General features: G+C 42.3%; 1 protein-coding gene across 1 annotated transcript; it reads left to right on the forward strand.

Moving 5' to 3' along the window:
• The first annotated feature begins 2585 nt into the window (after positions 1 to 2585).
• On the forward strand, positions 2586 to 3884 carry LOC139739581 (uncharacterized). The gene has a single exon (XM_071650184.1). The coding sequence runs from the start codon at positions 2586 to 2588 to the stop codon at positions 3882 to 3884; it is 1299 nt and encodes a 432-aa protein (XP_071506285.1).
• The last annotated feature ends 16725 nt before the right edge of the window (positions 3885 to 20609 follow it).

The raw sequence follows: 20609 nt of genomic DNA on the forward strand, positions 1-20609 counted from the left end.
TACGGTCCTCTGTTAGTAACTTTCTCGTATAAAAATGTCTTTTCTTACATTTCTTTCATCAGTTACGAAGCAGTGCCTTATTCTATCTTTTCACCTATTCTCTCACTCTATATCCTTCCGCCTGTTGCTATGTCTACTTTCTTTTCTTCACTCTCCACCTCTTCTCTGCTCTCACTGCTTCAAAATGTAAGATGAATTATAAAGTCGCTAGAAGTTTATGCTTTGGCTATGAATTGTCATAGAAGTCACTACAGTTGCGTTAGTCACGACAAGCATATAACTCATAGCAAAACTGATCTGAGAATAGAAATCTGAAATTTAGTCATTGGTCGGTATTCCAATATCGAAGATACGGCATTAATGACCTATCCTTAGCTGAATTGTTTTGCTTGGATACGTGTTATAAGTATAGAAACGGTCAATGCACATTGCATTTAGCAACTTCATACATTCTATAAGGCATTGAAGAATGCAGGGAATCCCGTTTTGTTATGAACTGACGGCCAGGAATATTTTAATAATTGAAGGATTTAGTATGTGTAGCGAATATTTGAGTGGTAACTTACCCCATGTTGTCAGAAATATGAAGGAATATGGAGTTTTGAAGACGATGTTAAGTTCTTACGAAGGATCCAAAACATTGCCGATAGATGCGCGTACCGCGTAGTGTTCATTCAGGGTTGTAGACCTTCCCTCGTTCGTTATCATCGATACTTTGGCCATTTATTTTAATTCATATCCAAAATTCCCTAAATTCACCATATCTGAGAAAAATAAGTTGTAATTACTGATATATGAATTAGCTTTTGGTGATAGAAATGAATTTTATTATTCTTCGGAAGCTAACTCGCAAATTGATGCAAGTTTGAATGCGAGCTTTGGCTTCGCATCGCTGTTATGACGTAGCCACGTCAGCGTGTGATTTGGATCCCTCGTGTGTAAAAATTGCTGCTATTTTGTCGATTCTGGTCAATATTAGAGAAATGTGGTTTATCTTATGTATCTGGTCATTTGATAAATAACTCACAATTTATAAAGATGCAGATTTTTTATTATGGAAAGTGATATTTGTCAAGATAATAAGATATTTGTGAAGTCAAACTAGCACAAAATCTACGGAGTGTACAAGTTCAGCGCTTAGCGCATACCGTAGCTACCTCCGCGTAGTGTTTCCTGCGACGTCCGCATTAAGAGTATATAAGCAAGAGAAATTTTAAGATCGTGAGGAGCACGTATGTGGGGTCGTCATAGGCGCTTCATCACCGTACGGAGAGCGCGGCCATTGTGCAATCCGTCGAGAGAGGGCTCACTTCACCATTTACATTAAAAATACTTCGATTCGGTCTCCGTTCGAAACTACTAGTACTCACTATCGGAAGATGATGACTCAATATCTGACGTCATTAAAAAAAGTTCAGAGTGGTTATCAAACATATTAAAACTAAAATCCAAAGGAGCAACACATACGCAATCTCTCACAAAAAATCAGAACGTTCCTAGCTGGACATTCACTTCACAATGCGCGATATATCAACCATGTGTCGCTATCATGCATGAGTCGGTCCCATGGGACGCACAGATAGGATCGTAATTAGCATCAGATTTCAACACATTTTCTTGACTTTTTCATATCTTAAGTTGCAATTTTCTGTGAAATGTGATAGTCTTTTTGACATCATTTAGGACATTTCTGACAATTATCTGTGGTTTCTGTTCATCCTACAGTTTTTTGTGAATCATTTATGCCCCTTGCATTTGACCTTTTGTTACTGCTCTGGGCTATTCGATTCACGCTTACGGCAAATCAAATAGATGGTCAACGCGCGCGGGCTCTGCTTCACACGCCCGACACACGGGTTGTGCAGATATCATGCGGGCCCGCGGGGTAGCGGAGCGGGGCTGGGCGCGGCCGGGCCGGGCCGGGCCGGGCGCGGGTAGGCAGAGGGAGGATGGATCAAAGGAGTGTGTCAATGTTCATTACACTACTTCCTGTATTGTGCTGCTGCTGTCATAAGCTTACAATCAATCAAACTTCCTTCAATTAAAAAAGACTGGATTGCACATGGCACTATACAAGACTGCACAACTCTGTATGCAAGTGAAATGTACTTTGAAATCATAACTTCATTATTGCCATGCTGTTATCATTCACATTGTCATCACAATACAAGTGATATGTACCTGGTAGGTACCACTACCAGTATCACTATCAAATTGAGACTGCAGACAATTTACAGGAAAGCAGAAAATACTGGTAGCTGTAATTTGATTAATTTGTTTATAAATAGATACAGTGCAATATAATTTCATCTGGCATACGATTTTATTTCGGAAGTCTCGAAAGAGACTACGATGCATAATGAGTAATAATAGGAGAGCCCGCACGCGCGTCCAGCAATACGTTCGCGTTCGTTCCAGCCGACAGGACGTTCTCCTGCTTAGCTCCGCGGTTGATTTCTTTTCGTAATATTCTTCGCCGGAATTTACCCTTTCGCGAGGTAAATTTGCTTCGCCGGTCATCGGAAACCATTTGAGAAGTGTCAGACGCATCTTTCGAGCCTAAACTAGACGGTGGTTCGACAAATATGAGCTCTAAAGAGCAGCACGATCCATCCCTCGCTTTACGAGCTACACGTGGACAGGAGGTCTGTGCCACGTTACCACCACCAGCGCCTCCCTCCGGCGATGCCGGTACGGCGCACGTACAGAAGAATGTGAGCATCGGTAAGAATAAGGCTCCAGATTCAGGGAAGAAGCCGATGAAGAAAATCCCTAAAAAAGCACCTCATACGGTATCAAAAGCCCCTTCCGAGGATCGGGCGTCTACCTCCGGGGATGTTAGTTCTCGTCTAGACAAACTTGAAAATCTCCTCGCCGAAGTGGTGAAACACCTTCCCCAATCGCATGATAAAACCACTAGCCGTGCTGCTGTGGTACATTCAGGCGCGTCTACATCTAGATCTACTGCGGAGGAATTTTCCCGCTTGCCTACTGACGTCCGCCATTTTGTTGGGGACGATTTTGATACGTCCGACGACACAGAGCGTGATGGACCGTTCGATTTTGACGAAGGGGTGGAAGAGGTTCCCCCTGCTGCACAGCTACCCCCGTTGGCAGCCAAGTATGCTATCCCCATCGGAATAGGGGAGGCAGTTGACGAGGAAATCGCAAAATCGGTGAATTACTTCATTGGCAACAAACTGGAAGATAAAGCCATCGAGGAAACGGTTGGAAAATACCCCCCTCCGAGCAACTGCCCCCACCTCGATACACCTAAAGTGAACGCTCCCATTTGGGAACACTTGCAATCCGTCACGCGTAACCGTGATCTGAAACTACAGAGAGTGCAGAAATGTCTGACTCGCGGTATTGGGGCTCTTCTTCGCTCTCTCGACGCGCGAGATATCTCCGAGTCTCAGCAAGACGCACTTGCTCTTTTGAGTAATGCGCATTTCGAACTGAATTGCGTGCGGAAAGATCTGATTAAACCTGACATCAACTCGGAATACGTGCATCTCTGTAAGCCCTCAACACCAGTCACGCAGCTCTTGTTTGGTGATGATCTCACAAGACAGATGAAAGATCTAAAAGAACAACACAAGGCCTCTGCTGGGGTCATGAGGACCCAGCAGAAACACATTTCTCGCCCGAGCGGCTCTTTCCATCCGTACAGACGACCCTTCTACAGCGGAGCTCGCCGGCAGGCTCGCGATGCGGGCTGGACGGGCGCACGTAGTGCTGCAGCCTCACGCTTCGTGCATGGAACGGCAAATCGTCCTTTTTTAGACCAGCGCTACCAGGGGAAGTCGCGACCTCCCCCACAGCAACGGCCGCAGAGCAGAGCTCATCCACAGGCCAGAAGCAAGGCTCCCCACAACAAGTAAACCAACAGCCATCCTCTGAAGAGGTAGGAGACAATGATTCAACAGATTGCTCATTTGACATGTCAGTAACTGACCATGATGCATTTCTATCTTGTCTAGAAGAACAGTTTTCTAGATCTACTCCTCGATTTACTAGATCTATAGAATCTAGACCTACCACTTCATGTGTAAATGACCATCCAGTTGGAGGTCGACTGAGGCTTCATGCATGTAATTGGGAGAAGTTAACTTCAGATCCCACAATACTACAAGCTGTGAATGGCTATAAACTTGAATTCAAACCTGAATGTTTTCCACCTGAAAGGCTGAAACCTTTGGTTAAGTACAAAGTAAAGAATGAAGATTTGGCCAATATCCAAGCTGAAATTGATTCACTGGTAGCCAAGAATGTTATTGAACCTTGTTCACATGAAGCGGGAGAGTTCATCTCTAACATTTTTACCCGCCCCAAGAAGAATGGCAGCCTTCGGGTCATTCTTGACCTCTCAGAGTTGAACAAAAGCCTAGTCTACCAGCATTTTAAAATGGATTCCATCCATACAGCAATGCAATTCATTACACCAGATTGCTTTCTAGCCTCAGTCGACCTTCAGGATGCTTATTATTCAGTACCAGTTGATCTGATGGATAGGAAATACCTGCGATTTGTGTGGCAGGGCCAACTTTGGCAATATCGTGCACTGCCAAACGGGCTTAGTACAGCACCGCGTCTGTTCACAAAGCTTCTCAAACCAGTTTTTGCTCATCTGAGAAGAGCAGGCCATATGGTAGTGGGATACCTTGATGATACTATCATTATTGGGAAGAATGAGGCTTGCACTCAAAGAGCAGTCGATGCTACGACTGATCTCTTCGAAGATTTGGGGTTTCTTGTCCATCAGTCTAAATCAGTGTTAAAACCCACTAAAGAAATCACCTTTTTGGGATTTGTCCTTAACTCTGTGAACATGAAAGTTACTCTCCCTGAATCTAAGAAGGAAGATATCACTGCTGAGTGCATAGACCTGTTGAATGCCACAGAGTCCTCTATTCGAGAAGTGGCTAGAGTAATAGGGAAGCTTATTGCTACATTTCCCGCAGCCCAATATGGACCCCTCTACTACAAACTCTTGGAAAAAGAGAAGATTTTGGCATTGAAGGCCAATAAAGGTCACTTTGACAGGAAAATGAGCCTGTCTAATAGAGCCAAACAGGAACTTAAGTGGTGGATTGACCACATACAGTACACCTCTAATCCTATCGATAGACCTAGGCACACAATAGAATTGCGTACAGATGCGAGTGGGTCTGGTTGGGGAGCAACAGACATGTGCACAAACACAGGGGGACGATGGAATGAAGTGGAAAGAGAAAAGGCTGTTAACAATGAGATCAATTATCTAGAAACCCTTGCAGCAGGATTGGCATTGAAGTCCTTTTGTTCTAGCCTGAGAAATGTTCATGTTCTCATTAGACTGGATAATACTACTGCAGTCTCATATATCAACAATATGGGGGGCTTCAGATCACAGGACTGCAACAAATTGGCACATGACATTTGGGAATGGTGCATTGAAAGACAAATTTGGATCACAGCCGCCTACTTGCCAGGACGGCTCAATACCACAGCAGACTTCATGTCAAGGAAGTTTAACGATCGAACAGAGTGGATGCTTAACAAAGTTCAATTCACTGAAGTGGTAGAATATTTTGGCCTCCCTGAATTAGATCTTTTTGCTTCCAGACTTAATGCACAACTACCCAGGTATATCACTTGGCAGCCTGATCCTTCGGCAGAGAATGTAGATGCATTTACAGTGGATTGGGGTCCATTATGGTTCTATGCTTTCCCTCCTTTCTGCCTTATCCCTAAATGTCTGCAAAAGATAAGGGCAGATAAAGCCACAGGGTTGTTAGTAGTACCAAACTGGCCTACACAATCATGGTTCCCAGCACTTCAGGACATGCTGACTGAAAAACCACTTGTTCTACGTAGACATGCACAACTTCTTGTTCAACCTGTGTCTTTAATGCCCCACCCCTTACACAAACATTTGGATTTGCTCTGTTGCAGGCTTTCGGCCAACCCTTCAGGTCGCAGGGATTGAGTGCAGGGACCGTCAAGGTCATCGTAGCTTCTTGGAGGAAATCTACACGACAACAATATCATAGCTTCATCAGCAAATGGAAAGTTTTCTGCACTGCCAACAACATTAACTATCTCCAGACATCATCAGAATGGGCACTAGAATTTCTTTCAGACTTGTTTCACAAGGGAGCCAGCTACGGTACCATAAACTCTGCTAGAAGTGCACTGGCTTCTTTTCTGACTCTCACAGACAGTTCGCTTTCCATAAGCGCACATCCTCTAATAACTAGATTTGTGAAGGGAGTTTTTCACTTACGACCCCCCAGACCTCGCTACACGGAGGTGTGGGACGTTAGAACTGTCCTCAACTATCTGAGGAGGAAATCACCTGCAGGCGAATTGGGCTTGAAAGAGCTAACGTTGAAAGTGACAATGTTGTTAGCGCTTCTCTCAGCACAACGGGTACAGTCATTGAATGCTTTGAGAATAGACAAGATGATGTTCAAAGACAATTCCGTCAAATTCTACATTGATGACTTGTTAAAACATCACAGACCTGGTAATACAGGCCATGTCGTGAGTCTAAGAGCGTACCCTCCAGACAGACGAGTTTGCATTGTACGATACCTTCGAGAGTATCTGAGAAGGACTCAGATTATTAGGAAGGACCAAAAGTATCTGTTAATAAGTTTTCGTAAACCTTATCACAGGTTTTCTACCCAAACTTTGTCTCGTTGGATTAAGACAGTTATGGCAGAAGCTGGGATTGACACCAGCTTGTTCTCGACACACTCCACAAGAGCAGCTGCAGCGTCTGCTGCCCAGAGGAAAGATCTGCCTGTACATGAGATTTTGGCACAGGCAGGCTGGAGTAATGAGAAGACATTTCAAACTTATTACGCGAAACCCCTCAGGGATGAGAATGGGGGTTTCAGCCAAGCAGTGTTATCGTAAAAGGTAAAGCCTTACCCCTCAGTGGTAAAAACGGTCATTGGTACAGTTCTGAATGGCCAAAAAATGTGACTACGGGCTTTAAAGTCTCCTATTATTACTCATTATGCATCGTAGTCTCTTTCGAGACTTCCGAAATAAAATAGAAAATTTAAATGAGAACTTACCTGTTTGAAATTTAAATTGTATTTTATGAGGAAGGTGAAGGAAGAGACTACAGTCCCTCCTCTCCCACCCTTCTTCATAATTTCAGGTAGTTCTCAATAGCAGTAGGATGACTGTTTGATTGGTAGTCACATTTTTCGGAGCTACTAATATTGCTGGACGCGCGTGCGGGCTCTCCTATTATTACTCATTATGCATCGTAGTCTCTTCCTTCACCTTCCTCATAAAATACAATTTAAATTTCAAACAGGTAAGTTCTCATTTAAATTTTCTATTATACCTAGTTCAAATTATTTGTTTGTTGCTGCACATTATATTGTATGTACCCGGTACATCTCAAGAACTATGAACAGTCGAGTATGCTACAGATGTCATGTCATTTGATCCCATTGATTCTATGATTGTGTGGCAGAAGTATCTCAACAACATATGAACAGAGGACTATGCTACAAATATCATGAATATGTTATTTGAACCAATTGATTCCATGATTGTTTGTGTGTGGTAGTAGTATCTCAACAACTTATGAACAGTTGACTATGCTACAAATATCATTTGAACCCATCGACTGTGATTGTTTGTGGTAGTAGCTTGCTAGAAGAAACTTTTGTTCAACACTGGGTACCGGTACCGGTACTCCACTATTTTTCCTACCCCTATATTATAGTGACACCATCACCTTTCATTACTTTGGTCGCTGAATAAAAAGAAAAAAAAAATTGACCAACTTTCATTGCATCAACTGTATTGTTTTGCAGCGCGAAAATCTGTACCTTCAACAAAGAACCAGGAAATTACATCTCTCTGTGCGACACTGTTAAAAAAAATATCACTATAGCAGTAGCTAATACCGGTACTTTTTCAGGTCTCGTCACATTATTATTGTGCATTTTGTCAAATTCATCAACAAAGATACAAAGTAAACAACCTCCGCATGCACTGTCACTTTTATAGACTCATATATCACGTAACGTATCATGTATATTTGATATAGAAATTAATATGTACCAGGTACTTTTTTTTTAATTTCTTTTTTGGCACACGATATGCACCATGTATGGCAAGTATAATATTAGGCATGTGTTGCAAATTGCCCGTAGCAACCTACACGTAGATCTACTATCAGTGTTGTTAGGGTCTAGTAGATATAATTTGATAATATTAAAATAAATACTATTACTAGACTAGTTTATATACTACAGGCTACACTCAATACAAGATATTGCAAAGCCAATGTGTAAATGCACGAATTAATACCTTAGGTTTGATATGTAGGCCCACTATTTTATTACTGATGATCTGATTTAAAATTACGTCTAGACCTTAACAACGACAGACTGCTGTCTGAGTAATCACACTGCTAATGTAGCTATTAAATTGTTAGCACTCTAGCTGGCTACACATAGGAACCTAGTCCTTTCTGGTCTATCTTTAATAACAAAAACATATTGGCCAATGAACCATGCGGTACAACATGCTTTCTGCATGCAAACTAGCCTATAAACCAGCAAAATAGCACGACATAATGCAGCGGCCACAGGCATGCGCCAACCCCAAAATGCACGTTCACGCACCGAACAATGGACGACGTGGGACCAAATCGCTGCGCCTACGCACAAGGGGGAAGCGCGAGCGCCACACCGATAGAAATAAAATTCTGCGGCTATTTTGTCAGGAAAGAATGTAATATTTTTCCCGCTACAGAGAAAAAATGCAATACCAAGGGCAGTCTACTTGATCTTTATAACAGAAACAATAACTTGACACGAGATCATAAATATATCACCTCAATATAAAAAAACTCTGACGCTAGCAACGCAACAGGTCATATTTCAGTAGACTACAGGGTTCACGAAACCTTATTTTACCCGTTAATCGGGCCTATGGATCAATGAGCAAAAAACTGTAGGATGGAAGCCGACTGCATGAAACAGGTAGACGTGACCTCTTTCATTTAAATTTAAAAGGAATAGATACAAAAAATTGTTAAAAAATTATTATTGACATGTTATTGATAGGCTATAAATAATTTGCATAAAGTCATATTTAATGCATAAAATTAGGGTTACGAAAATGTACACTTATATGGAAATTTTATCAAGATCTTGCAACTATGAATGTAGTGTTTTGAACATATGAATATGCATAAAGTGAGGAGACCTGTACTTTCCACCCTCATTTTGTTTTTATTTTTCCAGTTGCAATTCAATACAGGGGTAATTAAAAATGCAGAGCTCATCAGCGACGAATTGTTCATGTTGTCAAGTTCGATTACGTCATAATCAATATGGCGACGTACGTATATGCGCGCACGCTGAATACGTGGGAGACTCCCGGAGTCCTGCTCCAGGTAACGAGCTACTCTCTGCTCACTCCTCAACACACTACTTTCTTTCTCTCTCCCCCCTCCCCTTATGTAGAGGAGACTCTTGGAGTTCTACTCCAGGTATCGAGCATCTGCTCACTCCTCTACATCTCAACTACACCCCCCCCCCTTATGTCCCCATGTAAAATTTCAGCTTATGTTTTGGAATCTTTTGGTAAATTCAAATTCTATTAGAGTTTAGAGACATGCTTTGTATTAGTTTCATGAGATGTCATGTTAGGGATTCTGGCGAGTCAGAAACTAAGGGGAAATAGAAGAACTTATTCACACGTACAATCAAACGAAGTGTATGCATGGTTCGGTATTAGAATTTACGAATTGGCTTAGGCATGCATTAATAAATGAGTATGTAACAGTGGCGATTTTGAAATGTTGTAAATGAAAGATTAAACTTTGATTTTTGTTTTTGTTGAACTTGAAATCTGAGTACCACAACCTTGTGTCTTTCTTTGTTTCTGTGTACGACTCACTTGACTTAGTTTCTATTTTCACACACCACACAACCCATACACATCTACTACTACTACACATCTACTACATACAAACACTACACACACACACACACACACACACACACACACACACACACACTACACATATATTCCTCTCCTTTAATATTCCATCTTCCCTCCTCGGTCATATACTTTGACCTAAGAACTCATCCCCACCGAGACTATTAGTTTCCGAAAGGTCGATTAACTCTGTATATGTTTTTACCGCTCGGACATTTGGGCGTAACATCTCGCCCACGGAGTTGATCAATCTTTCTGGAAAACACACAACATCTACACTAATAACTCTCGGTCATATTATATTCTGTGGTAGTGGCGACAGTGCGCCCTCGACGAAGATCAAACAAACAAACAACTCAGAAGGGCGATACACACAACAAAAACAACGACTTTAAAAAAACCAGCCCAAAGCCCGCCACACAAATTTTTGGTGTCAGGAGTGGGATCCTTTGGAAATAAATCCAACATGGAGGGACAAGGAGATGAAATAACAGAACAATTGACAGAATATCCCAAAATAGAGAATGAGTCTAGTGAGTCTTCTTCCGACACAGAAACCACACAAGCGTCTAGGAAATCGACTAAATCTAAGTCTAAGAGACATGGCATGCAAACTCGAATTCTTTCTAGACTGACGAAATTGATGGAACAAATGATGACTCTGACCAAACGTACGAACAAACGAAGTAGGCGTAAACGTGCTGGTTCAAACTCTTCTACTGAAGAACTAACTGACACATCTTCATTAGATAGTGAAGTAGTGCTGAACTTTGACAAGGACCAACACACACAACAACCAATTGAGAACTTGAGTGCTAACACACATCAGCTAATGGCTGAGACTGTAGAACAAGTTGCAAGCACTCACACTGTCCAACCAACCAACATTGCGGACCACGCAACTAACAATGAACCGCGAACTAAACATGGTCTTTCCACTCGCCCACACATTATGCCTGATAAATATGATGGTAGCGCGGACTGGGTTGACTATGAGTCACACTTTGAATCTTGCCGAACAATTAACAACTGGACTGACGAAGAAGCTGTCAGATACCTGTCTGCTAGTCTTAGGGGACCTGCCCTTAGGTTATTGAACGAACGTAGAGCAACCAAGTGGACATATTTTGACTTGAAATCCAAATTGTCAATGAGATTCTCGTCCTCCAAACAAGCTGAAAGTTACCTACTTGAACTTCGTGCTCGTAAGAGACGAGCAAACGAATCTTTCCAAGAGCTTGGACGAGCTATTAGGGAACTCACTACAAAGGCTTATCCCGACTTTGACTCGGACGGAATTGACCGTCTAGCCAAGATCCACTTCACTGACGCAATCGAGAATCCGGAGATCCGAACGGGGATTTTCCACGCAAAACCTAAGACTTTGGACAATATGATTGAAGCGGCAATAACAACTGAAACATTTCTGCTAACTGAATCTCAGCGTTCGTGGAAAAAGACCACGCACAACAGAGCCGTAGATGGAGAGCAAAAATGTCAGAAAGACTTGCAGACAACAATTGATCAAGCGGTAGAAAAAGCGGTTAGACACGCAATGTCTCAGCACAACGGTGACAGAAATGATAGACCTAATCAGAACCAACAGGCTAGAACCGCTGTGTGCTACTACTGTAACAAACCAGGTCACATTGAGAGGAATTGTTTCAAGAAACAGTCTGATTTGAGACAGCAAGTGCAGACTAACTACCGACCTGGACACGATCACATGGGAAACTCTGAACAAATTCGTCAGTCAAACCAATTTGGGCCGCCCACGAGGGCCACGGCGCGGCCAGTCACGAAGTAGAATCGGCCCGCCAACCAAAACAAAGAGACAATGAAACCCCGAAAACTCACTCCTCCCCTAATACCGCAAATTGTGATGGATTGTTTGTTAGAGTATGCATTCGTGATAGAGAATACAAATTTCTTGTAGACACTGGAGCCTCGGACTCCTACATTTCTAGACAGGTATATGAGAATATCCCATTGAATGATAGGCCTATGCTACAGAAACCAAACAGAAATGCTAAGTTAGCAGATAACTCTCCTCTTCCCCTCGATGGTGTAGTGACACTCGAATTGAAGATAGGCCCTACTTGTGGAATTTCTAGATTGCTAGTCGCTGACATTAGCAATGATGGTATTTTGGGTCTTGACAACTTGTGTAGAATGGGAGCTAAGTTAGACTTTAGCACTTTTGAGCTCTCGACTAAATGGGGAAGCATTGAATGCAAAAGAGAGTGTGATGGATTACTTTTCTGTCGTATTAGTACAACAGAGACTGTTACCGTCCCAGCGGGACATGAGGTTCTTATCAAGGGAACTGTCAAAGACAAACTCAGGCCGAATAAGTTTGGAATTGTGGAAGTAGGCGATGCTCAGAACCATCTAACAAAGTCAGGATTGATCGTAGCTCGTACTTTGGTCAGAACAGGGAATGAAACTGTCCCAATGAGAATCTTCAATCCCTCACCTTCAAACAAAGTAATCAAGAAAGGAACTTACTTAGGAACGATAACAGTAGTTGATGAGAATGACATTGGGACCACTCCAAACTCTGAAGTAGCAAACTCTGATGAAGTATCAGAACACTTGCGAGATCTATTAGAAAGAAGCACTGAGGAACTCCCTCACCAGTATCACAAGGATGTAGCAAATCTGTTAACTGAATTTCACGATGTTTTCTCGCAAGGAGAGAATGATATTGGCAGAACCAATCTTGTCAAACACAGCATTGACACGGAAAGACAACATCCCATTAGACAAAGACATAGGAAGCATCCACTCGGTCAAAGGACTGAGATCAAAAGACAAGTATCAGAACTTTTGGATAAAGGGCTAATAGAAACAACAGATAGTCCCTGGTCATCAAACATAGTTCTTGTACGTAAGAAAGACGGCACGCAGAGATTTTGCGTGGACTATCGGCAACTCAATGCTGCCACTATCAAAGATGCTTATCCGTTACCACGCATTGACGAAACACTTGATGCCTTATCAGGCGCTTCTTGGTTTTCAACCTTAGACTTAGCCAGCGGCTATTGGCAGGTAGGGCTCGATGATGATGCAAAACAGAAATCAGCTTTCTTAGCCGATGGTGGGCTCTATGCTTGGAATGTAATGCCTTTTGGGTTATGTAACGCCCCTGCCACTTTTGAACGACTAATGGACAAAGTCTTGAGAGGACTCCACTGGGAAACCCTCTTAGTGTATTTAGATGATGTAATCGTTTTCGGTAGTTCAGTACCAGAGGAACTCGAGAGACTGAAACAAGTGTTCCAAAGATTGAGACAAGCAAACCTGAAACTAAAACCAAAGAAGTGTCACTTGTTCAAAACTAAGGTGTCTTACCTTGGGCACGAAGTATCGAACCTAGGAATATCGACTCAGACAGAGAAAACCGAGGCAATCAAAAACTGGCCAACACCAACAAACGTCAAAGAAGTTAGAAGCTTTCTTGGGCTAACCTCGTATTACAGACGCTTTGTTAAGGACTTCGCCTCTATCGCGAAACCTCTTCACCAGTTAACCGAAAAGAAACGTGCCGGGCGGTTCGAATGGAGTCCCGCTTGTCAAAACGCATTCGATGAACTGAAGAATAGACTAACAACTACTCCCATCCTTGCGTACCCTACCTTAGAAGGAGAATTGATCCTTGACACTGATGCTAGTAAAGACGGTATCGGTGGGGTACTTTCTGTAGTCTTGGATGGACAAGAACGGGTTATCGCTTACGGAAGCAAAGTCCTAAGTAAAGCCGAACGTAACTACTGCGTCACGCGTAGGGAATTACTAGCAGTAGTCACTTACTTGAAGCATTTCAAACAGTACCTTTACGGTAGACATGTCAAAGTGAGAACTGACCACGGAGCCTTGCGATGGCTCACCAACTTCAAACAACCTGAGGGCCAACTAGCCAGATGGCTTGAGGTTATATCAGAGTATGACATTGAGATAGTTCATAGGGCTGGTCGCAGCCATGCCAATGCAGATGCACTTTCGAGACGACCTTGTACACAATGTGGTAGAGAAACTGAATGTGAACTTGAAACTAACGAACTAAACTTTGGTCGAACTTGTGTTATTCAGTTGTCGGATGATGGTAGTTTTGTTGAGATAAGGAAGGCTCAACTAGATGATCCAAGTCTAAGGCCAGTCATAGAGGCTTTAGAACGCGGAATTAAGCCGACAAAAGAGGAAATGTCTCCTCTCTCGTTTAGGACCAAAGTGTTGTTAGGTCACTGGGGACAGTTGCATATGTGTAATGGAGTTCTTTTCCGGAAATGGGAATCGGAAGATAGTAGGACTACTAGAGATAGACTAGTTTTGCCGAAATCTATGGTACATGAAGTTTTACAGGAACTTCACTCCGGAACTTTTGGTGGACATCTCGGGTCTACCAAAACGCTAAAGAACGCTCAGCTTCGTTATTATTGGGTCGGGATGAAAGCAGATGTTAGATCTTTCATTCGACAATGTACCGCATGTAGTAGGCGGAAAACTTATGGGAAAAAAACGAAGAGCACCGTTGCAACAGAGACAGTCTGGCAGTCCGATGGAGCGGATTGCATTAGATATTTTAGGGCCCCTTCCGTTGACCTATGATGGCAATAGGTATATTTTGGTGGTAGCAGATTACTACACTAAGTTTGTTGAGGCCTATGCCATTCCTGATGAACAAGCGCATACCGTTGCGCAGAAGTTAGTAGAGGAATTTGTCTGCCGATATGGTGTACCGAAGGAAATTCATACAGATCAAGGTCGTAATTTCGAGTCGAATTTGTTTCAAGAAGTCTGTAAGCTCATAGGAGCTAAGAAAACACGAACTACCCCGTACAATCCGAAGTCAGACGGAATGATAGAACGTTTCAATAGGACACTGTTAGGAATGCTAGCCACGATGATCGACCCTCTTGAACACCAGCAAGACTGGGATCGTTATATCCCATTTGCCACCGCTGCCTATAGAAGCACTGTTCATGAGACAATTCAAGAAACCCCGAATATGATGATGTTTGGCCGCGAGGTCACCCAACCCATAGATCTGGTAGCACAACACTCTGCCCCTGAATTACGCACAGATTACGCTGCCGAACTTAGAGACCGTATGGAAGACATCCATACACGGGTGACCAAACATGCCAAAACGAATATGACACGACAGAAGAGAAATTACGATAGGCAAACGTCAGGTGAAACTTTCAAAGTCGGACAGTTTGTATGGCTTCGGAACGACTTTCGTAGGAAGGGTGTAAGTCCCAAACTAACTAACAGATGGGAAGGCCCATTCAGAGTCACCACTCGACTCTCTGACGTGACTTACCGAATTCAACTCACTCCCAGAAGCAAACCAAAGATAGTACATTTCGACCGTCTCAAACCCTACACAGGGGAAGAACTAGCCCCATGGCAAGAGACGCCATCAGATACAGACTTGATTGAAGGAGTTACTTCAGACCATGCAAGTGATGACGACACTGACGAAATTCTGAGTAACTTACCTCCCGAACATACAGACTTGACATCCTTCCAAACGCAACAAACCAGACGCTATCCTATTAGAAGTAGAAAACCACCTGATTATTTCTACTAGGCAACTCTTATTCTCTTCTTATTTCTTCCCCCTCAGCAAAATGCCGTTCAGTTGCAGGTACTGCACCTACAAAAGTTGCAGGAAAGAGAAAATAACAGACCATGAAGAACAGCGTCATGCTGCCTTAAAGTCTCGTCGAGATCGAAGTCGATCCCCATTCCACTCGACCCCCGACTTCACCAGGCGGCACCCAACTCGTCCCGCTCTCCCCTACCGCCAACCCCGTGAACTCCCCGCCATTCCCTTCCCACCGCCAAAAATCTCGCCCATCAAGGACCCCCGGAAGACCCCCTCGCCCAGTCCCACCCCTGATCCTGTACCTATGGACCTGGAGGCTGACCTGCCTGCCGAGGTGGCAAAGGAGCCACTTCCGTCATCTCCACCCCTGTCCCCTTCCCCGGAGACTGACTTACCTGCCAAAGTGGCAAAGGAGCCACTTCTGTCATCTCCAGCCCCGTCCCCTTCCCCGGAGGTTGACTTCAGCCCCAAAGACCCAGAGCCAGCCCCTGAGGATGTCCTTAGCTTGGGTGGAGAGGAGTGGGAGGAGCTCCATTTCGAAGATCAGGGAACCCAGACTGTCGACCCAGAGGACCATATTGCCCGTTTGATGTCCCAGTGCCGGCTCTCCCTGGAGAGAGGAGAAACTAGGCGACCGGCGGGGAATACGGAGCGGCAGTCGTTTTTCCATACTCTCTCAAGCGGAGAGACAGTAAACAGAGTGATCGAAACTCTGCACCTCCCCGGCGGAGGGTTTTATACTCGGTTTCAATATAAGGTTTTCCGGAATTAATTCTTTTAATTTGTCTATTTTGGCTGTTTACTTTTCTTTTCCCTCCGTGTTTCTCGCCGGACCCCTTTTCTCTCCGCATCCTGCCGCGACTGTGGATCTCTGCACGACCAGTGTTCTTACTATGCGATGTATTTATCTCTGAATGATGCATGAATCTTTCTACCGTATCTATCTGTCTTCACCTTTTTATCTTTCCTATTCACTCTTGTCACTTCCTTCTTTTCTCTCTCTCACTCTCTCTCTGTTTTTCTTGTATCATTCAGTGCATGTTTATATTCTCATGAGGTGTGTATATATGGAATCTATCTCTGAAGGATAGATGTTTCTACCGTATCTTTCTTCCTCCTTCTTCCCTTTCTCTCTTTCTTCTCTTCTTTCTGTCTCTGTTTTCTTCTATCCTTCAGTGCATGTGAATCATTTGTAACGCCACTGAAATTAGTATTTGGTGTTTTAAATGTCTAAGATTATTAAACATTTCTTCGAGGAAACCAAAACTTGTTCTCAAAATAATCACCGGAATGTGGTGAATAGAATGGCTAATTTGGTAAGTATTAGCCGTTGCTTCCTGAAGTAAGTATCTTGACGCACATTTTCACTTGAAGTTTATGGATTACGGATATTTGGTATGAATTGACTGTTTTGGAGTGTGCGTAGTTTTTGGTGTTTAATGTGACTCAGAGGAGTTTGTTTTTGGATGGGTATATAGGACCCACATTCACATATTCAGGAAGCAAAGGCTAATGTTTATCAAATGCTTATGTTTTACAGATCAAAGTTGGGACTTTGATGATATTGTTATGATTGTATTTTATATTTTGGAAATAAATGAAGTGTCCTAGATTCTACACTTCCACAAATTGTCTCCTCGAAGAAATACTTTATAAGTATGATATTGGCCTATGTAAAGTTCAGATTAATTTTAAAACTTATAAATGCGAGGACGCATTTCAGAGGGAGGAGGGCTGTGTAACGAGCCAACCTCGTTACGGTCCTCTGTTAGTAACTTTCTCGTATAAAAATGTCTTTTCTTACATTTCTTTCATCAGTTACGAAGCAGTGCCTTATTCTATCTTTTCACCTATTCTCTCACTCTATATCCTTCCGCCTGTTGCTATGTCTACTTTCTTTTCTTCACTCTCCACCTCTTCTCTGCTCTCACTGCTTCAAAATGTAAGATGAATTATAAAGTCGCTAGAAGTTTATGCTTTGGCTATGAATTGTCATAGAAGTCACTACAGTTGCGTTAGTCACGACAAGCATATAACTCATAGCAAAACTGATCTGAGAATAGAAATCTGAAATTTAGTCATTGGTCGGTATTCCAATATCGAAGATACGGCATTAATGACCTATCCTTAGCTGAATTGTTTTGCTTGGATACGTGTTATAAGTATAGAAACGGTCAATGCACATTGCATTTAGCAACTTCATACATTCTATAAGGCATTGAAGAATGCAGGGAATCCCGTTTTGTTATGAACTGACGGCCAGGAATATTTTAATAATTGAAGGATTTAGTATGTGTAGCGAATATTTGAGTGGTAACTTACCCCATGTTGTCAGAAATATGAAGGAATATGGAGTTTTGAAGACGATGTTAAGTTCTTACGAAGGATCCAAAACATTGCCGATAGATGCGCGTACCGCGTAGTGTTCATTCAGGGTTGTAGACCTTCCCTCGTTCGTTATCATCGATACTTTGGCCATTTATTTTAATTCATATCCAAAATTCCCTAAATTCACCATATCTGAGAAAAATAAGTTGTAATTACTGATATATGAATTAGCTTTTGGTGATAGAAATGAATTTTATTATTCTTCGGAAGCTAACTCGCAAATTGATGCAAGTTTGAATGCGAGCTTTGGCTTCGCATCGCTGTTATGACGTAGCCACGTCAGCGTGTGATTTGGATCCCTCGTGTGTAAAAATTGCTGCTATTTTGTCGATTCTGGTCAATATTAGAGAAATGTGGTTTATCTTATGTATCTGGTCATTTGATAAATAACTCACAATTTATAAAGATGCAGATTTTTTATTATGGAAAGTGATATTTGTCAAGATAATAAGATATTTGTGAAGTCAAACTAGCACAAAATCTACGGAGTGTACAAGTTCAGCGCTTAGCGCATACCGTAGCTACCTCCGCGTAGTGTTTCCTGCGACGTCCGCATTAAGAGTATATAAGCAAGAGAAATTTTAAGATCGTGAGGAGACTCCCGGAGTCCTGCTCCAGGTAACGAGCTACTCTCTGCTCACTCCTCAACACACTACTTTCTTTCTCTCTCCCCCCTCCCCTTATGTAGAGGAGACTCTTGGAGTTCTACTCCAGGTATCGAGCATCTGCTCACTCCTCTACATCTCAACTACACCCCCCCCCCCCCCTTATGTCCCCATGTAAAATTTCAGCTTATGTTTTGGAATCTTTTGGTAAATTCAAATTCTATTAGAGTTTAGAGACATGCTTTGTATTAGTTTCATGAGATGTCATGTTAGGGATTCTGGCGAGTCAGAAACTAAGGGGAAATAGAAGAACTTATTCACACGTACAATCAAACGAAGTGTATGCATGGTTCGGTATTAGAATTTACGAATTGGCTTAGGCATGCATTAATAAATGAGTATGTAACAGTGGCGATTTTGAAATGTTGTAAATGAAAGATTAAACTTTGATTTTTGTTTTTGTTGAACTTGAAATCTGAGTACCACAACCTTGTGTCTTTCTTTGTTTCTGTGTACGACTCACTTGACTTAGTTTCTATTTTCACACACCACACAACCCATACACATCTACTACTACTACACATCTACTACATACAAACACTACACACACACACACACACACACACACACACACACACACACACTACACATATATTCCTCTCCTTTAATATTCCATCTTCCCTCCTCGGTCATATACTTTGACCTAAGAACTCATCCCCACCGAGACTATTAGTTTCCGAAAGGTCGATTAACTCTGTATATGTTTTTACCGCTCGGACATTTGGGCGTAACATCTCGCCCACGGAGTTGATCAATCTTTCTGGAAAACACACAACATCTACACTAATAACTCTCGGTCATATTATATTCTGTGGTAGTGGCGACAGTGCGCCCTCGACGAAGATCAAACAAACAAACAACTCAGAAGGGCGATACACACAACAAAAACAACGACTTTAAAAAAACCAGCCCAAAGCCCGCCACAATATGGTTGTAATTTGAATTAAGTGTCAAGAATTAAGAAGTTTGTTAATGCTGCAGTACGTGCATTGCACAAAAGAGCTAGACCTGATTAAAAAAAGAACATTAAAAAAAAATCAGTTAAAGGATAGCAGTAGGGAATACATGCTCCCCTTAATTGAAGTCCGATAATTATGCTACATCTTGTTTTTATTTATGTTAACTTGTGAAGGAGGGCTCGGGTACGTCAAGTGTTCTTTTATCATTGTAGAAAATTTAAAGATGATTACTATTATGTGGAATTCTCATATTTTCTTTATCTTGTCCACTTATGTCACATATTTTGTAGACCTACAGACTGTTGAAGCTTTTGTGTTTGTATTTATCTCGGAATAAAAACAACTTTCATTAGTTTCAAAATACTAGTAGTCCTGTTTCAAACGGATTGTCCGAGCTTCCTCTAAATTCACTGATTTCTTCTAATATTTTTGCATTCACCGATCCCACGAAATGCCATCGTACACGGGCCCAATGGTTGAGGTGAGGTAAACACACCAGTCTGGGATTTCCCAAAATGGGTCAAATATTGTAGGCCTATGACTAACTACACGAATGAAATTTTATGTCATGTGCTCTCGATATTTTGTTTGTGGATCTCTTTGTTTGCTTTGCGCATAATTCTGTTGGAGGCCCTTACTTACCGATGAATATTACTAACTCCACAGTTAGGTTTAAGTAACTTCTCTCCCTGCACACGAAAATAAAATATGCCTCTCATGCAAGTTTTATCACCATTCATATCAGGGGCGGATCCAGGAATTCCGTAAAGGGGGGGGGGGCGCAAACAATATTTCTGGTGCTACTTCTGGGTTTCATCCATAGAGCTGAATTTCATCTCATTTTTGTTCTTTTTATTTCTTTTGTTTTAAAAACAAATAAAGAAGGGGACGCGCCCGGTGCGCCCCCTCTGGATCCGCCACTGCATTCATATATGAATTAGACAGCAAAACTTAGGTAAATTTGTCTTCCGGGCAGTGCTTGTCCTACATTTTCGGAATAAACAAGCTACAGATCCT

Source organism: Diadema antillarum, unplaced genomic scaffold (assembly GCF_040938485.1).
Source record: "Diadema antillarum isolate AM-2024a unplaced genomic scaffold, OU_Dant_1.0 seq00000807_RagTag, whole genome shotgun sequence".
In the NCBI taxonomy this organism is placed as follows: Eukaryota; Metazoa; Echinodermata; class Echinoidea; order Diadematoida; family Diadematidae; genus Diadema; species Diadema antillarum.